Source organism: Trichosurus vulpecula, chromosome 7 (genome assembly GCF_011100635.1).
Source record: "Trichosurus vulpecula isolate mTriVul1 chromosome 7, mTriVul1.pri, whole genome shotgun sequence".
Taxonomy (NCBI): domain Eukaryota; kingdom Metazoa; phylum Chordata; class Mammalia; order Diprotodontia; family Phalangeridae; genus Trichosurus; species Trichosurus vulpecula.
In genome coordinates this window covers 145,568,967-145,589,577 of record NC_050579.1, presented here as the reverse complement: position 1 = coordinate 145,589,577, position 20,611 = coordinate 145,568,967, and the positions used below count along the sequence as shown (strand labels likewise).

The window sequence follows — 20,611 nt, the reverse complement described above, 5'->3', positions numbered from 1 at the left end:
CCAAAGAAAGAAGCCAGGAGTTCTACTCATTAAATAGCACTGAGATGAATAATAGAGGCATGATCACTAAAGTTTCCTTTTTCTCCTAACTATTCTGCCTGTTTCCATTACTGGGATTCTTTATGTTAATAATTCATGTCTACTTATTGAATTATAGAATTAAGATTTTTTCCCCTTTTTCTTCGAATTTGTGACAAAGGTCATGTTGAATTAATTGTTTTTCCCAATAGGCCATTGTAGTCAAAGCACATTCTTATTCCATATTTTCTATTGCATGGCCAGTTTTAGATGGTATTGGTGGGTAGAACTTTACTGTCTATGGAAAAGTAGCATTGCTGGCCTAACCACATAAGAGATTTGAAAAGCTGAGCACTTTTGAATTTTATTCAAAAATTGTTATTTAGTTAAAAATATTTTTGTAGAGCTTAATAAAATAGGTACAATACTTTCCTTGACATTTATTAGTTAATTATTTTGAGGTACATTCTTAAGGTAGCTATTGTCCTAACAGTAATGCGGCAGCATAAAGCAGTTTGTTTAAATATTTTCTTAGTGTATATGCAATCATGGTAAAGAAGGGCATAATAATTCAACTGGCTTAGAGGTTCATCCTAATTAAGGGATCTATCACACTGAAATAGTTATTTTATATTTTTTTATTATTGCTAAAGTGTATTAAAAATATTAGTAACTAATCTGTCAAATACATATCTTCTTAACTTAAACTTAACTACATATGAATTTCATTTAATATAATGAAACTTACGACATTTGTAAAGCTGAATTTATTTCCTTGAGTAGCTCGTTAGTCTTATTAAAATCTGCCCGCATGATATTTTTCTCTCTGAGGTGGTCTGCTGTCATGACATCCAGCTCTTTTTCAAGTTTCTTGTTAAAATCTTGCTCATGCAACCTGTTTAATTTATTTTTTTGTTAAGAAAAAGTTATTTGTAAGTCACTCTTTTATTTTACTGTATTCTGCCAGATTTGAAATGGTTATATACATGGAAAATTGATAGAAATAACCTATGTTATACTACTTACTGCTCTAATCTTCTAGCTTGTAAAAGTTGTGTCCTTTAATGCTTTTTAAAAACATTTTAAAAAATATTTTAATCATATTAATTTTCCAAAATTTATGAAAATAGTCTATTTAAATTGTAAGTATTTGTATGTATCACCATTGTCAATAAATAATGAAAAATAGACTTCTAAATCCTTAAGAAGATGGCATCTTGGCATTTTAAGATATTAAAACAGCCTAACTGTCCCACATGACAATTTTTCATGTTAAACTGAATTAATATGCACACATTTTTTAATACATGATAAAATTTTATACTGTAGAAAAAATAATACCTTATTTGCTGGTTTGATTCACTGCGTATTCTGAGAATTTCTTTTCCCTTAAACTCCAATTCTTTGGTTAAAGCACTTATACTATCATGAAGATGTTGTATCTCCTTATCTAATTCAGATATATGGTGTTCTCTGTGCCTTAGTTCCTCTTGTAAATCTGATATGCGACACATATATTCCTCATCCTGTCAAAGAAAAAGAATTCTTAAGTCTTTCAGTACATTAGCATTCTGTTTATATGCGAGGAGACAGAGATTTGGGTCACATGTACAAAATTAGATATAGAGGTTCCAAAGCACAAATCAATCTTACATATACAATAAGGCGCCAAATTTCCTCCATTAGCATTTAACACCTGTCATGATTTAGCCTAAACTTAACCCTTCCAGCCTTATCTTCCACTGCTACCCTTTACTTACCTTATATCCTAGTTAAAATGGACTACTTACCACTCCATGGACACATCTATGAAAGCCTTGGTATATTCCTCAAACAGTTTCTTCTGTCCTTTCCTTACTGCTCTGTCAATCTGCTATCAATTCCTCAAAATATGGCTCAAATAACATCTCCTCAACTATCAACCCTGATGAAATTAATCTCTCCCTTACTTCAATTTCCATAAATTTGTTAAGTGTTTAATTTCACATTTTTCTCATGTTGCATTTGTGTTCATGTAATCCTGATAAGGTCTGTAAAGGCAGAGGCAATGTCTTACTCTTCTTTGTACCTTCCACAGTGTCTCATGTATAGTAGATACCCAATACATACTGATTGAATAAATAAATAATTGGATTGGCTCCTTTCCTAGTGTCCATAAATGTGCTCAGGTTTTTCTATAGCTTAAAAAAATCTTCCTTTTGACCCTTTCAGTCAGTGGTGGGATTCAGCCAGTTTGCACTGGTTCAGTAGAACTGGTACCTAATTTTAGGTTTAGTTATGTTGTTAGTGGGGGCGGCACCTTGGCTTGGTTCCCTGGCCTCTCAATTGACTGTTCTATAGCTCTCTGCTTTTTCACTGCTAAACTAGAAAAAGCAGTTGACAACATCCTAGGAATGATCCTGAAAAGAAGAGGATTTGTGGGAGGAAACAGACAAGGGCTGTACAGGATCAGAAAGCTTGGGTGGGCTATGATCTCCACTGTTGGACAGAGATCATGGATCCATAATGTAACCACTCCCAGCACTCAGTACAGTGCCTGGGATATAACAGGTATTTAATAAAAGAATCTGTTAGATTTTTAGCACTTTTGGACCTATGCTCTTCTATAGAGGAAGGGCCTTGGATGAAATAATGGTTTGCAAGACATTTTAGCACAGGGGAACTATCCTTGTCCCTTGCCCTGAAAAGGCTATGTAGCTACAGGACAGCAAGAATGTGCCTCTTGTACACCTATATTGCTTAGTCTAAAAATACACACACACACATACACACACACGCACGCACATATGTATATACACATACATACATATGTATATATAGTCTGGGGGTAGGGAGAAGAAAACCTTAGTGTTCTTCTAACAGTTCTTCCATCAGGTTCCACCAAATTATATGTATATTATTTTGTCTAGTTATAGCCTCTTTTCTAAGAGAGGGCATATGCTGCATGCTCATATTCTTTGGATATTTCATACCATATTCTTTAGTGAGGTGTAAGCCCAGTTGGAGAGAACATTCCTTCTACCAACTAAAGGCAACTTAGAACTTCTGATATATAAGGAAGAGACTAGAGCTTATCTCTTACAATAAAAGGCTAAATGATTAAAGTTATAATATATCTACTATATCATTTAATAATATTTTTTACTGTAGTATACCTAAAAACAAAAAACAAAAACAGTTCAAGCCTCCAAATTCTTTAAAGGAAAAGAAAAATATAATATGGTAAACAGACCAAAGTAGTGAAGCTTTTAGAACATTTACTTCATTGATATGATTTTCAATTTGCAAAGGGAATAATTCTTTTATGGTATTTTCCATTTTCCACTCAACAACTTGTAGCTTCACTGTTCAACTAACAAAATGGCAAACCTTATGGCTAGATCTCACCAGTGCACAAATAAAAATGTAAAACATTCAATTAAAATACAAAAATAGGATTTCATGTGACAAAAGCATACATGCAAAAGTCAAATTTTTTACTCTTTAAAATAAAACTTCAACATGTAAAAATAATAAAATAACTACTAGGAATATTGGTTATTGTATTATTGTCTTCAAAAGTTATTACTGTTTGTCATATGGCAGAATATTCTCATTTACCTGTCTTCTGCCGACCTCTCTGCTTCTCTCCAGTTCCATTTTAGCAGCTATCATCTCTTGTTGATGATTATGCCTTAACAAATCCATTGCTGCTGCATGTTGATGATTTAATTCTGAGCGTAAGGAAGCTGGTTTTCATGAAAAAGGGGACTTCAAGATTAGTTATTTCAAAAGTATTATTGATATTTTAGTAAAAGAAAATAAGAATATTGCATTAACTGAAACTGTTACAAATTATATACACCACATATACTAAGGGGCACATTTAAGTACATTATTCTATTTACAATAAAAACGGTAGTTCAAAATCTAAGTGTCAAGTCTATCTGGATGGAGCGAAAGTGGTATTATGAGTGAGTAAAATATAATTATTATCTTTCATTATTATTAGATTAATAGTATAAAGACCAATCTCCCACTCAACCTAAGAACCGCAACCAGCTAATCCACAAGCAAGCATTTCTTGAGGGCTTGCTGCACTAAGCTCCAAGGAGACAAAACTCAATATGAAACAATTTTTGTTCACAAGGTGCTCCACTCTAAGCTCCTCTATTCCTGATACATGTTCACGTTTATGCTGCAACCACACAATGTTCAAGCAGAAAGCTTGCTTGTCACTTCATATGGCAGCCCATCCCAGTTTTAGAAAGCTTATATTTCATTGCAGTGGCTCCCAAAGCTGCTATACCTTTAAAAATGACAAAACAAAGAACCTGATAATTTCTTTTAATTAAAGATCTCAAAGGATATCCTACTAAAAATAATTCCTTTGTTTTAATTCGGTCCTCACACAAGTTAAGTAAAACCTGTGTTTCTATTCTACTAATGTTTCCCTCTACATCTGGCCTTAGTTTTGACTTGTAGTGACTTTTAAGGGAAAAGGGAAAGTGAAACTATCCATTATCTCTCTCTTTTTTTTAATTTTTGGGGGGAAGGCAGGGTAATTGGGGTTAAGTGACTTGCCCAAGGTCACACAGCTAGTAAGTGTGTCAAGTGTCTGAGGCTGGATTTGAACTCAGGTCCTCATAACTCCAGGAATGGTGCTCTACTCACTGCACCACCTAGCTGCCCCTGTTCATTATCTCTTAATCATCATAAAGACTGGCTGATGGCTTTCCTTTTGTATTCCACAGTACTCAAAACACTTCTGTCTTATCTCTTCTTGTACAGAAACAGCATGTATATAAATAAAAAAAATAATGTGCGAAGATTGGGCCTGAAGCAAGAAGAGAGGGCTTTGAACAGAAGACAGCATGGGAGAAAGAATAATCACAATATTCTAGAAAACTTTTAAGCAACTAGTAATTATCTAGTTCCTTAAAAAGCTCAAAATAACTTCTCTCCTTTTCAGTTGGTAGTAATTTTTAAATCTCATGGCTAAAATTCTCTAGGAACATTTTAAGTCACAGTGGAATGTCAAAACTGACCATCATCCACCTCAATAAATGTTGAAAACTGAAAAGGTGACTCTAGGGAGCAAGAAATGAGTTTTTCCCTCAGACCTGTGATTTCAATAGAAGAGGGACTTTCTTGGTAAGGAAATTCCCTCTAACAATCCAGATGGCAATTCACAGTCTTAAGAGAGTTGCCTGGGACAACTAACTTGCACAGGATTCCTTGAACCCAGGTCAGGTCATCCTGATTCTAAAGCATGCTCTTTACCCACTTCACCGTGCTGCTTTCTTTCCTGCCCCCACCTCTACTTTTTTTTTTGGCCTAGACTTGTGATTTCATTGCTACAGCAAGAAACTTTCCTCTATTAATGCAGATTAGAAATTGCTCATCAGCTTTTAACTTCATAGAGTCGTCTGAGACACTGAGAGATTTGTCAAGCAGTTCCACCTGTGAGCTCATGCCTGCCAAACCCCCCCCTTTTTTTTTCAGTTCTGCAGCAGCACTGGAAAGCTTTCGGTTTCATCTGGGGTTGAGGTGAGAAGGGTTCCTTAACTTCCAATCTCTACCTCAATGTGCTGTCCAGGTATGGAGACAAATTGGTAAAGCACCAGAGGATATTGCTGCAAGTAGCATGAAACATGGGACGTTTCTTCTTGTTGGGAGGTCTGTACTTCCCTCTCTTCTATCCTTTTAACCTTCATCTGGTAATGGTGTGTGTGTGTGTGTGTGTGTGTGTGTGTGAGAATGTGTATTCAAGTGAAATAAACCTTACATGTATGTAAATTATCCTGATAAAGTTTCTTAAAATTAAAGTAATTTTAATTGCTAGTACATATAAATCTTTTAAAATGGAGGAGTATAGTATTTTTGTTGCTGTCGTTCAGTAGTTTCAATTATGTCGGACTCTTCGTGACCCCATTTGGGGTTTTCTTAGCAAAGATACTGGAGTGGTTGGTGTATTGTTACTGTATTACTAATGCAATTTGAAGATCTTCCCATCCATTAACAGGCCCACACGACCTGAGTCACATGAGGCCGGGTCACATGGAGCCTGAGGTGGGAGGAGCTTGTGGGAAGGGTGGAGTAGGAAAGGTGAAGCAGAACTGAGAGGGGGTGAGACAGAGCAGTCAGAGCTGGGAGAGAGAGACACAGAGCAGCAGCCAGTATGAGTGAGAGCCAGGGAGTGACTTTGCTGGAGGGTATTCCTTTGTGGGAAGGCCTGGGGATGGCGGTGCCCCCTGCATTGATAATGTGTATAGATTTCATTGTTGCTATGATGGATTTGGCTTTCTCCTGTCTGAATACATGTTTTGGTTCTGCCTTCAATGAAGAGAGTCTGTTATATTTTGCAGTTCAGAACTACGCCAGCATATTCATAACATTCACTGTAGGTATCGCATCTTTGCTACAGTTTACCATTTCCTTCTCCAGCTTATTTTACAGATGAGGAAACTGAGGTAAATAGGGTTAAGTGACTTGCCCAGGGTCACACAGCTAATTAGTATCTGAGGCTGGATTTGAACTCTGGTCTTCCTGATTTCAGACCTGGCCCTCTACCCACTGTACCACCTAGCGGCCCCAAGAATTATAATCTAGATCAAAAGTACCTAACATGGCCTTCCCTTCATCTTCCAATTCAAATCGAAGCGTCTGAAGTTCCTGTTCCATTTCTATTCTGAAACCCTCCATGGACATTCTATGTGCATCTTTTAATGACTGAAGCTCAGCTGAATGTTTCTGCTGTAACTGGTTTTCAAGTGCCTAGAACACCAAGAACAAGAAGTAATCAACTTTTATATTTGAATGAAATAAATAAATAGCGAGAAGAAAAAAACCCCAAATAAATGTCAAATGCATCACCAAAAGTAAATTCATATTATCTAAGTACTTTTTTTTTGTAGATCCAGACCTGTGATTTCATTGGTATAGAGGCCAGAGTAAAGTCTCTTTGCACATGCAGATCTACAACCATTCTGTAACATATTGCATTAGACAGTTGCCCAGAGACATTGGCTGGTTAAGTGTTTGGCCCCAGGACACAAAGCTAGGAAGTGTCAGAGGCAGAACTTGAATCTAGGTCTTCCTGACTTCTGATTCTCTCTTCCATACCACTGCAGTGGTCTCTTCAATCTATGAATTACAGTAAATATCTCTTCTATCTATGAACTGTAGCAAATGTCAAACTTCTTTAGTATTCTACTGAACAACTCAATTGGGTATCTTACCGTAAAGGAAAGTAGTAGTGAAGGTGATAAGCGGGGAATGATAGAAAGGGAGGGCAGACTTGGGGAGGAGGTAGTCAAAAGCAAACACTTTTGAAAAGGGACAGGGTCAAGGGAGAAAACTGACTAAAGGGGGACAGGACAGGATGGAGGGGAATATAGTTAGTCTTTCACAACATGACTATTATGGAAATGTTTTGCATAATGATACATTTATAACCTATATTGAATTGCTTGCCTTCTCAAGAAGGGTGGGTAGGAAGAAGGGAGAGAATTTGGAAATCAAAGTTCTAAAAATAAATGTTAAAAAATTTTTTTACATGCAACTGGGAAATAAGACATACAGGCAATGGGATATAGAAATCTATCTTTCCCTACAAGAAAGTAAAGGAATGGGGGGAGCAGGGGGGTGATAGAAGAGAGGACAGACTGGGGAAAGGGGCAATTAGAATATATGCCACCTTGTGGTGGTGGGAGGGTAGAGATGGGGAGAAAATTTGTTGAATGTTGAAAACTAAAAATAAATTTAAAGAACTTGGTTATTAAAAAATATGATAAGCAGTATTCTAGTGAACAAAATAATATTCTATAGGCCAAAAAATGTTCCTTAAAGGACAGATTAGTAAAGAACAAAGCCTTAAAATCTTCATTAAAGGAATTTCCTTTGTTTTCTGTGGATTCTTTTGCCGGAGTCATAAATAGGCTCCTTATCACCAAATCCAATGGCCTCTTCTTCCGTATATAACAGGTGATCACTGGCTTCTTAATATCCCTTTTCCCTTAGCTTCCATTCACTACACTCATAATTCTCCTACTTTTCTGATAGTGACTTTTCTATCTCCTTTCCTAGCCTCCTTATCCATTATTAAGTGTGAGTGGTCTCAAGGTTGTGTATTCAGACCTGTGTTCTTCTCTTTATTCTCTTCTTAGTGATTCTATTCACTTCCAATAATTTCCTCTATGAAGATAATTTCCCAAAACTATATTTTCCACTACCAACCTATTGCTAGAGGTTTCAGTTTTGGGTGACCCTTCCCTTTTTGCAGGAGCAAGTGGGATAGCGTTAAAAGGAAGTCAGAGAGTTTTCAGACCTTACTTACTATCAGACCTTCACTACCTTAAATGAAAGTTCCCTAAATATGAGATCTCTGTTTGCAAACCAATAAAATTACATACCACTAGACAAAGTGAATTATATTAAATTGATATTACAGACAAACAGAGCCAGAAGACAAAGGGAAGATTTAAAAGGTCCTTTCCCCCTTTTGCCCCACTAATCCCTTTAAGTTCTTTATGGTTCACCACCTATAGAGAACATTGCCTGTCCCTTCAGTCATCATCATTCCTCCATCTCAAGATTGCACTTCAATTGCTTGTATCCTCTGCATGTGTCCCATATTCCTTTGTTTTATAGTAGTTTGAGTACATCTCCTTGTTTTCTGCTGGGCCCCCTGAGGGGACAGTGCTCCATCTACACCTTCTAGCTTCTCAAATATCTCTTATTCTATTCCGGACTCAGGTCAAATTCATTTTAATCAAATTAAGAGGATCGGAAGAAAAGCAGAATGTCATGTTGTAGATACATGGAATAAACAAGCTGAAAGTTGTATAAACACATGATGCACATCAAGTGGCTTAGGTAGCTGGTTACTTGATAGAGAGCCAGGTTCATCTGTCAATATGTTTCATTTCATGGCCTTTTCTGTCATCCCTTCCCTTTGCCTTGTACTTTTCAAATTCTAGTTTGTAGCACTGCCTTGTGTATATGCCTTATCTCTCCTTTAGATTGCCAACATTCTGAAGCAGATAACATCTTACTTTAGTTTGTATTTTGAGAATTTAACAAATGCCTTATATAGGTTAAAAATGTTCAATGGGACTGAACTGAACTGAATAGGAGTCTATAAGTCAGTTATAAACCTCCTGTAATGGGGAGGTAAGGTTTCTGGATTAAATGCTTTTCTGAAGCCTGAATTTTCATTCTCACTAAATGAACAAACCTATTTAGGCAAGATAAACACACCTTCCTTAACTTTTGTCAACCCCGGAATCCAAGAACTTGCACTCCCCTAAGAGTTATGAGTTATCTTAGCCTGGAGAGAACGCGGGCTGCCTACAGCATCCTTATTTGTCATTTTCAGTTGTTTCCAGTCATGTCTGACTCTTCGTGATCCTGTTTAGATTTTCTTGGCAAAGATACTGGAACAGTTTGCCATTTCCTTCTCCACCTCATTTTACATATGAGGGTTAAGTAACTGGCCCAGGGTCAAACAGCTAGAGGCTGTGTCTGAAGCTAGATTTGAACTCAGGTCTTCCAGACTCCAGGCCCAGAGCCACTTAGCTGCCCCAGCATCATTCTAGGTCACCTTAAAGAATGTTTTGCAGATTAGTGGCAGAATATAATGTTAAAGTACTTCTGCCTTCCAAGTTTCTCTCATTTCCATTTCACTGTGAGTTGCATAGGTAAGGAAAAAAGAGGAAAAAAAAATTAGTCTGCTCAAGCGCATTTTGCTTATATATATATGTGTATATATATATATATATATATATATATATATATATATATATACACACACTCTACCTTACGAGAGAGCACAGATGATAAACGATTGTCAGTGGATGATAATATTAAAGACCTACGGCTGTGTCTCTACAATTATGGACAAGATGGACTGAATGGAACACTAAGTTCACTTGGATTTATTCACTATCACTATGTGAAAAGTCACATAATGTAATCCAGAACCAATCATTCCTAATGTTAGCATGGAATTAAACTAGGGAGCTGGCACACATTTTTTTCCTTTTCTAGTTCAATTTATTACAATTATATCCACCAGACTTATGTCACCAGATACCATGTCAATAAACATGAACTCTTCTGTTAAGGAACTCATAACCTAAAAAGGCAGAAGCATTATAAATACATGAATAAAGGAAAATGGGGTTGGGTTTATCTCTTTTCTGGGGAAGGGTCTCTGTAAAATAAGCTTTGAAAATCTGAAAGTCTAATTATGATTAGGACAGACTGAGGGATTTTCAAAATATGCCATTTTGTCCCATTTAATGTCATTACAAGATGCTAAATATACCTTTTGCTCCTGTTCTTTTGTTTCTTCCATATTTTGAAATGCAAGGACATGTGCTTCCTTTAAGGATTTGTGTCTTTGTTGGTGTTGTTCTTCTAATTCTTCAAGCTCTTGTGTAAGCCGTTGTCGCTCCTGTGTAAACTGGGCTTGTAGTTGCTGCAAAGAAGTCTGAGACTGGGAGAGCTGCATTTCCAAATTCTGTTTCAGCAAGGAAATCTATGCCACAGAAGGGTAGACAATTAAGTATAAATACAAGGCAAATTTGACAAACTGTCACTCTAAGGGAAAAAGTCTTGAAATGATAATTGATTTTAATTAAAAATTTCTTAGGAAATTTTCACTTGTAAAATTTTTACCATATGATGATATTGTAATATTTGTGTTTAATAATTCTTCACTTCATTTTTCACAAGTTGTTCTTGAAACTGTATATGAAGTTCCTAGAACTTGTGGGGGAATAATGTAATCCATATGCAGAAAAATAATCATATATTCTGAATTGCAATAAAAAGTCAAAGGTCTTATATGAAATAAGGTTGTATTATAATTACACTCACATATATTATACAAATACATTGTAAATTTATTTAAATTAGTTGTATCTATCTCAAGAGGACAGTATCAAAACATCAATTTGCTTCTGCAAGCTTTCTTTTAAATCTAGATTATAAAATCACCTTGTAACATTAGCTGAGATACTTGCTATTTCATTATCTAATTTCCTGATTTTTCTTTCTTAAAATGGCTACCATAAAGGACCTTAATTTTTAAAAAGTTGTACTGAGGCCATAGAGCCACAAAGTCCTGACTCTTTTTACTTTCCCTCTGTGACAGTAACAGGTGCTTTCCTTTCAACCTAAGAAAATGATTTACTAAATATTTTTGAAGATAGGTAACATCACTCCCAACATAAATTTACATTATACCTTTCAGTTTTAATACATACAAAATCACATGATTTTTCTTTGGTTCTACTAAGTATGAAAGGTAAATGTCTGTGGTGGTGTATGTGTTCATAGACACACATGATGAAACCAGTTAATTTTGCTTAATGTCCTATTTAACTTCTGTTATCATGGCTACTATCACCTTAAACTTATATTAATCAAATTCCAAAAAAATCTGTTCCTTAGTGGAGGAATAGCAATTAATAAGGGGTTGTGAAATCAGCAACCAAAAATACTATATGCAAATCAAGTTAAATAGATTTTCCTGCCAATGAGAAAAAGGATTTAGAGTGAAAAAAAAATCCCTTCTTCTAAATGGTGGAAAATAAATACTGGCTTTTCATATTGCCCAGAAGCAAAATAAAGACTACCTTCATGATTCCTTCATGATTCTCACAAGAAAAGATAAATGAGAAACTTAGTAAGAGATAGGCTGAAGAATCACTTAAACAGCAGGTTAAGAAAGGAGAAAAAGTACGGGTGGAAGACACAGTTCAAAAGCAGATGTCTCCCTTTTAACCAGTTAAGATATAGTCAAAGATAAAATCAGAGAAAGTAGTAAGCCCAGGAACTGGGGACAAACCACCTGGGCTGTATTTTTGCAGTCCAAGCTGAGCCTCAAGGGGAACTGTAAAGGTCAGTATATGCTGTTATGAAAGCAGTTAAGAATTAATGAGTTATGAAATACATATTCATAAATTGACAATATAAATAAAAATCTTGGGAACATTAATAAATTCCTCTTTAGGAGTATCATTTTAAATTTATTTAAGGTATATAAGTACTAGTTATTTAAAAACTTCATTTTTTTTATAAAATTGAATTTTGTAAACTCACATTTCTATAGCTAAAGGCAAAATGAGACAAAGAAAAGAACCAGCCCCACGTAGACTGTGTACAATTATGACTCTAATGGTAGTCTTAATGGGCAGTTCTTAAATGGTAAATCAACCTCTTAAAAATTAACAACTGCAAATCTAAGTCATAAAGGCAACAACCAGTGCCATCTCCTGGGGGTACAGAACCTGAGGTCAATAACTCTACCTGGCCCTTATATTCCCCCCCATCACACTTATACAGGTGAAATCAGGCTGAAACATACATTAAGGACGATTACAAGTGGGGAGAAAAGAAGTCAGAGAACAACATGCAGCCTGAGGGGTGTGTGTATGTAAGGGCTGAGGGGTGTGCATGTATATGAGTCACCTCCTTTTCCCCAGCTGGCTGCCTTCATGAGTCAAATGCCCAGCCCACTGGTTCCTGAAGCAGGATAGGTCCCCGAAAAGCATGGGGCCCAGACGCTCACCCTGATTCACTGTATCCTAGGGGTTGCTCTGGTGACAGCTTTGTCACAACATGTATGGAGGGTTCTGGGAAGAAGAGGAAATTGACATTTTCTAAATGAAAGACCTTATAAACCAATAATTTTATTTTTAAGTTTGTAAGACAGTATTATATAGGAAAGAATACTTGATAGTGTCCTCTGAGTATGTACTTAGATTTGTAGCCACAGAAATTTAATCAATTAAAATGTAATGTGCCTGTGCTGTTTTAAATTAACTTAAAAGTTTACAGCACCAAAACCACCCCTCCCCAAGTCATCAAACCAAAAAAAAATTTATATTATAGTGTTATTTATTATAACTGACATTTTCATTGTATAAAAAGGAAATTTCTGAGGAAATGTTACATTTAGATTAATTACAAATGAAAAATCATATTATTAAATGTCTTTTACATAAAAATATCTCCATATTACGTTAAGCAAATTTTTTTGCAATGGGTTAAGTAATTTCGGAAATCTTTTTTCAAGACAGATAGTATCAGTTCTCATATAAATCAGCATTCTAAATTTTCTCAGCATAAAAACAGGCTAGTGCATATTTTATAACATAACTGTTCTTTAATTTTAAAACCACTCTAAAATAATAAAATTTTACTTCAAATATTTCTCTGGATACCTGGATAAAGGTATTGACTCATTTTAAAGACAACTCTACTCAAAGAACCTTTGTCATGCAATTTAGCATTCAAATTTATTGATTATTGCTCTTTCTACAAATGAATTAGTCGGATGGCATAAAATTGTCAGGCCATATTTAGCATGAAAATTATATGGCATTTAAAAGACAAATGAGAAAAGCAACGCAAAATGAATTGGTATTTTTATAAAAACTGAATTTTGTATATGCTGTGGAAACATAATACGGTAAAACCTCATTAATTCGAAACACAAAGGACAACAAAAATGATTTTGAACTGAACAAGTTTGGATGCAACCTTTTGTTACATAATAATATGGCATGTAGTAAACTGAAACAGCATTTTTTAAAAATTAAGCACTATTTTAAATGTGCTGACAGAAACAAAATGAGGTTATACAGTATATAAAGCTATAGTTTCATCCACATTGATTACAATTCTCAAATACTCTGACAATTATTTTAAATATTTTTATTTCGCTAATTCTTATTTCATTAGTCCTCAATGATCTCCAATTTGGTTAATTTTATCATTATGTACTTGAGTCACTTTCCTCTAAATTCTCATTTTAATTTCACTTACTTAAATTATGTGATATATGCTCAGATTAAATAGTACACTATTCTGTGCACAGTTTTCTTAAAAATTTCCCATGTGCCAAATAGCACTTACACATATCACAAGTTTCAGGTCTATGTCAAATGGAATTATGTAGTGTGATTAACTTTCTTGTTTTATCTCTTTATAAGAATCCTTTTTGGTAAAATTTTCATGTAGCAACAGTTTTGAAATTGAACCCTGAAGTTAAATTATTTAAAGAAAATCTTTGCTTATTCACCACCATCGAGTTTTCTGAAGGGTTCTGTGATGGACGGAACCCCATCCACAGGCTTCATAGATTCAGTTTAGAAGTTGTTAATCTGAAGGACTTAAAATGATGGGACTTTAAAACAGAACATATAACATCATGCCTGAAACCTTAGCTCTCAATGCTATTACCTTGTAATTCAGAGTTCTCAATATATTTTAAAATCTCTACAGTTCAGAAAATGCTAGAATACTGATTTAGAGACGAAACACTATAATGTAGACCAGGGCTGTGATTTATGCAGACTGCCTACAAGCATAGAAATTTACATAAATGCTTTAGTAAAGGAAGCCCAGCTACCACAGAGCTCTCACTAAAATGGCAAATCAAAATATACTGTCTATTGTTTCAATAAAAACCTAAGGTTGGACAGCCCTGATGTAGACTGTAAATCACTGGGCTCTAAAATACTGTTTCTTAGCATTAGAATAGTAGTTGAGATGAAAGCATCAATTATTCCAGAAACTCCTAACTCCCTAAATTCACATGATGATACATTGTTGACAAAACGGGTAGTCGCATATGTCATAGGTTTGTAGAGCTATACCTGGAAGGAACCTTAAAGGCCACTTAACCCACATCCTTCATTTTAAAGATGAGGAAAATGAGCTTCAAAGGAATTAAGTGACTTGCCTAAGGTCACTCAAGGAATAAGCATCAGAAGTGGGATTGGAACCTGGGTCCTCTGACTCTGGAACTAGAGCATCAGTCCTAACAAACAGGTAAGTCTCAAATATGAGCTGTGATGAACTGCATATCTGTAGTTAGGGGACCAGTTCGAAGAAGCTCATTATCAGTTGGGCAAGTTGATAAATTTTTCAGCTGTAGCAACTCTCAAAGATCAGCTAAGTTAAAGAAGCCTTGTGATCTGGAGGGAGCATACACATTGATGAAATTATGAGTCTCAAAAGTATCATTGGGTGTCCTCAGATTCTTTTGTTAGCCAAGAGGGGGAGAATAAACAGGATATTAATTACCTTTATAGTGAGGATGGTAGCTAAAGTTATATTAATTTAGTCTCCTAAAATGTTTAAACAACTATAAAGCTAAATTATTTCTAAATTTGTGTATGAGTTTGAAAGGTAACAAGCTAATGTGCATGTTTGTGTGTTTAAAGCAATAATTGTAGGAACAAGTTAAATTATGGGAATAGTTAAATGGCAATCATAAGAATCTAAAACCTCATTTAACTGTGACTAGAGAACATGTCACCAGAGAACATTTCATTAATCTTTAGTGCAAAGGTTGAATTACAATTTTTTAAAAACTTGCAGCAATTCAAACTAAGTTAATAAAAGCCAAATAGTTGTCTTAAGGTTTTTAAAAGAATGATTTATTATGAGCATAAATATAGATGTTAACTATATATCAAGTGTGTGTTTGTGTGTGTGTGTGTGCATTCCTCCTGAGACAAAAATTTCATTTATCTTTGTGTCTTACACTTGTATATCCTAGCAGTGTTCTGTACATAGTAAGCCCTTATTCATTGACAAAATACCAAAAAATTTAACTCAAGAATGTGAATTGGTATCCCTATAATATTTTAAAAAGATATTTTCTACACTACTAGTATATGGTATTTATGGAGAAAATATCTTCTAAGCAAAATTAAACTTTGGCCATATGCTGGTCCAAATAATCCCAAATTCTGAATTTAATGGAAACTGAATGGATGAGATTTTATCATCTATTTTTTCCTTTCAATTTTAAATGGTAAAGGAGACCTACAGGGTGAAAAGTTCATGGCTAATGGGGATAGTTAAGATGTCTTCAGAACATTTGTAGAATTATATGTTCTTGCTGAGCCTTCTAAAAGCTAACTAAAAATGTGAAAACTAATATTAAGAACTAGAGCTTTTAAGAATTAATCTAGGTGAGGGGGAGGTAAATAAGAATTAATCATGGAATATATGTTTTTTCATTTCTTAAAAAAAACACAAGCAAATTCTTGTTAAATGGTTAGTTTTACTACCTCTCCCTGTCATACTGGGATAAAAAAGGATTGGGAAGTAGGAGTGAAATACAATTAGAGGGTCTTGAAGAACTGTGTTATGTGGGTTATAAAGCTGGTGAAAGATTACTGTAAGACTTTCAGATGTTGGATTTAGAACCTGAATGCTTTTTAGAAAGAGTATAATTTAGGGAACAGAAATTCCAGAAATGATGATGAGCTTAGTTACTTAAATACAGTAGAACAGGGTATTACTTAGAAAAAGTATACTAATACATGATTCAGCTTAATTTTGGCTATAGTCCTGTATCTTGGGTTCCCAACATCCTGTGTTCCAATGAGTGAGGCAAAGTATAGGTGATGTGAAAATAGCTGAACTAAAAATTAATTTCTAAATAGTCCTAATAGGCTCAAGAATAATATGTTGCTCTCAAAAGGGAAGAATTTCTAATAAAGTCTTATTTCAAAAGAACTAATAATAACAGTTACATGGTACTTGCATTTAGATTTTGCCTGTGAAGCCAATATGAATATGACTTTGATGTCATAAGAAAATCTCAAGTATAAATGTTTTCTTTGGTAAGTACAAAGAAACTGGGGAGGTGGAAGCAAATTGCTGTACTTCAGTAGTATGATAAATTTCAAAGTATATATACTCAGTTTTGATTTCTTCAGGATGTCAAGAAAAACATGACGAGGTTTCTTCTCTTCATAAAATTATTTTAGAGCATTAACATTAGGTAGTTAGTATAAAATTTATGTTTGTTCTTAGAAGAAAAATGAAAATTTAAATTTATAAATATTACTTTGCTACTTCAATTCATGTATCCTTGAGTACACATGAGGTAAATAGTCAACTGTAAATCCCTGAAATGAGATAAAATCTCACTGTACATTTCTTTGTGTTTTTGATTTTTGAACTTCTAAAATATTTCATGGACAACTGTAAACGTAAACTTTCCCAAATTTCATCAATATTTAACTGAATCTTTTAAGTCCTGAAATTTAGTAACATTATGTTTTAATAAAATGGATTAAGAGTCTGAAAAAGTAGAAATCCATTTTTCTAGTGTTTGGGTCTGTTGGAATTCATTGCCAATTTTATTATTAAGCTGACTAGTTAAGTTTTTTTAAAGCACTACCTTCATTCAGAGTATCAAAGAAAAGCATCATCAATTTTTATGCTTAACAGTGCTATGAAAAGCTTGCTTTGACTATGCATAAAAATGCTATGTTTATTAATATGATAAAGTGTTATGCCAGATGTAAGCACATATACAAATGAATGGATGCAGTACAAAAGCTTTTATTAACCATATCTGAACACATCCTCTTAATGACTCTACCAACAAGTATTTTGCTATCAACAGGCTGAAGCTTTAAAGCAATGATGTCACTTATGCAAACTGAGAAGTGCAGCATGCCCTTGTGAACAAACTGTAAGTGCAGCTCACTTACATTGTTGATAGATTTATGCAAAGCTTCACCCAGACAGTGCCTCTATGAAAAGATCACAGGAATAAAGGGAAACATTCAGAAATCAACTAAGTAAAAGAAAAAGGGATAAAAGGGAGAGTAAAACACAGAACATTAATTATATTGAGGAAAAAGTAAGTTGAAAAACTTCTGAGAAAGAAACTAGACAAACAAAAATTGGTTAAGACAATTTAAATTTTTAGCAGCCTTTTAAGTGTGCTGGATATGTTTATCAGTATGTAGACTTACCTATGCAAAACATTCAGCTTTTGTGCACACCCATCAGTTCTCAGCATAAAGAAGTTTGTTCATCATGGTTACTGAAGGCCTCAAAAGTAAATGTTCATTGGAAATTTTAACAATAATCTAAACATAATGGTTTTGTGGGTGAAAGGAAGAAAAATGTAAAAATATTCACTTTCTGGACATGTTTTGAGACACCCCATCAAAACTTTTGAATCACCTAACACTACACAAAGAATTAGAAAGGGACAAAATCATGAGGAGAAAAGATGTAATTTCACTTTGTATTGCCCTTACATTCTTATTAAACAGCACTTACAAAACAATAATTTTAGCAGAATATTATTTTAAATATAAAATTTCCTTTAAAATAGTTTTACTTTAAGGCACTCAGCAAATTTTTGGTATTGCTTTGATCTTCTGCTAACTTTTAGAGAAAGAATATGTTCATTTTCTCTATTAAAAACCTAAAGTGATGATAAGCTTGTATTGCAAATTGAAGATTTGGGAACATTTTCAATTCTATGGCCTCTCAAACTAAACATGTCCAAAACAGAATTTATTATTTCCCCCCCACCAAATCATTCCCTCTTCTCAACTTGCCTATTACTGTCAAGTACACCATCATCCTCCCAGTTGTCCAGGTTCAAAACCCTAGCTAGCATCATCCTCAATTCCTCACTTACTCATACCACATATCCAATTTGTTACCAAATCTTGTCGTTTCTTCACTCACTTCTCATACATATCCCCTTCTTTTTACACTTAAAAGTCATTACCCTGGTTTATGCTCTCAATTTCCACTTGGGCTACTACAATAGCCTTCTAAATTGGTCTCCTTGCCTCAAGTTTCTCCTCATTCCAATACAGTTTCCACTCTACTGCCAAAGTGGTTTTTCTAAAGAACAGGTCTGAACCATGTTACCCTTCTGCTCAATAAGGTACAGTGGCTCCCTTCTCCTTCCATGATTTGCTATAAATCAGTCACTAAGTGTTTATTAAGTATCCACTATGTGCACATATGCAGTATATATAAAATATATACAAGGGAGTGTTGTGGTTAGCTGGAGCGGGATACTAGCAGCTGGGAACAGGGGAAGTCAGGAAAAGCTTTCTGTAGAAGGTGACCTAGAATTTAATTCCTTGAATTAAACTCAAGAGTGATTTATCACATGGGCATTAAGTCTTCAAAAAGATCAACACTTAAAACTGGAGGAGCTTTGAAGGCAACCAGGGATTCCAATGAGCTAAGGGAAGAGACAGTTCATTCCAGGAACAACAGATAGTCATGCAAAGACAGAGATAGGGGCTCTGAAGTGTCATGTAAAAAGAACAGAGGAAGCCAGATGGGGGAGAAGTAGGGAAGGATTTTAAATTCCAAAAAAAGGAGTTTGTATTTGATTCTAGAATAGGGATTCACTAGAGTATACTGAGTAGGGAACTGACATGCTCAGATCTGTGTGGAGGATGCATTAGAAGAAGACTCCAAATAGAAGGCTATTACAATAGTCCAGGTGAGAGGTGAGGAGGGACTAATTAGGATAGTGGCCCTTTGATGAGAGAATGGTACAGATGTGAGAGATTTTGTAGAGGAAGAACTAAACAAATACGTTTACCTAGATGACAGCTCCCTTCTGTTGCCATTACTCCCCAAGATGTATGATACTCCCAAAGAGCATGCAAATTCCTTGAGGGAAAGAACTATTTATATTTGTATCCCCAGTACCTAGCTTGTAGGTTCTTGGCATACAGTAGGTGCTTGGCATACAGTAGGTGCTTAATACTCTTGATTGACTGCCTGATGTTAGTTCGATGTAAATTAAAAAAGGAGGGGTAGGATACAAAGTGATTTGACACTATTATGGATCTGGGATTGCATCTACTGGGAGACCATTCCCGCCAACTCTTATTTAAGTAGTAATATTTTTTGGAGGGGGGAAGAAGAGTGATAGAGGTCCAGATATTGTTTCATTGGTATGGGGAGCTCTCCATGAGGAAACTCTCTCGACTAATGGTTACTAGCAGCTGCTGTGCAATTTATACTGTTTTTAAAGAGCGATTTAGTTCTGTGATTAAATGAGTTGCCCAAGAGCACAAAGCCAATATGAGTTAAAAGCAAGCAACAGTGTTTTGTTGCTGTTGCTCGGTCATATTTTAAGTCACGTCCAACTCTTCGTGACTTCATTTGGGAGTTTCCTGGCAGAGATACTGGAGTGATTTGCCATTTTCTTCTCCAGCTCATTTTATAGATAAGGAAACGGAGGCCAACAAGAGTTAAATAACTTGCCCAGGGTCACAGTGCTAATAAGTGTCTAAGGCCAGATTTGAACTCAGGAAGAGGAGTCTTCCTGACTCCAGGTGTGGAGTCTATCTACTGTGCCAGCTAGCTGCCCAGTAGTGTTTTGATAGAGGTTTTAAAGAAGCATATTAGAGAGTGGTATGGCTTGTAAGACAGTTCTTTGCTACTAAGCTAAAAGCTGATGCTAACTCTAAGAATCATACAAATATCCTAGATTGGTCTTATTTTCTTTGTAAGAGGAAAAGCATATAACACTAATCAGCAGTAGAATGATTGCCTGAAATCTGCACTGTGCTCATGTACATGGTTATTTTGGGAAGAAAACTGATCCCTCCAATCTGTTAAGAAAGCTAGCGTAGTTTTGAACATGTGATTTTAATATTATAAAGGATTTCTCTTTTTCAAGGTGAATACATTAGATCACTTCTATTTATGCTAACAGAACTTTGTAGGATTAAGAGTTTCACCATTTGGAACAGATTCTCAACAATTCTGCTTTTAAGAGAATTTCTCTTGAGGC

General features: G+C 35.0%; 1 protein-coding gene across 1 annotated transcript in view; it reads right to left on the bottom strand.

Moving 5' to 3' along the window:
• The window catches only part of FAM184A (family with sequence similarity 184 member A), a 102,632-nt gene that overhangs the window by 17,638 nt on the left and 64,383 nt on the right, over positions 1-20,611 (bottom strand). Inside the window, exons 10-14 of the mRNA XM_036767593.1 lie at positions 10,328-10,540; positions 6,621-6,774; positions 3,619-3,746; positions 1,360-1,544; positions 767-913 (exon numbers count right to left, since the gene is read on the bottom strand). Of these exons, the coding sequence (XP_036623488.1) occupies positions 767-913; positions 1,360-1,544; positions 3,619-3,746; positions 6,621-6,774; positions 10,328-10,540 (827 nt within the window). The remainder of the gene's footprint in view (positions 1-766; positions 914-1,359; positions 1,545-3,618; positions 3,747-6,620; positions 6,775-10,327; positions 10,541-20,611) is intronic.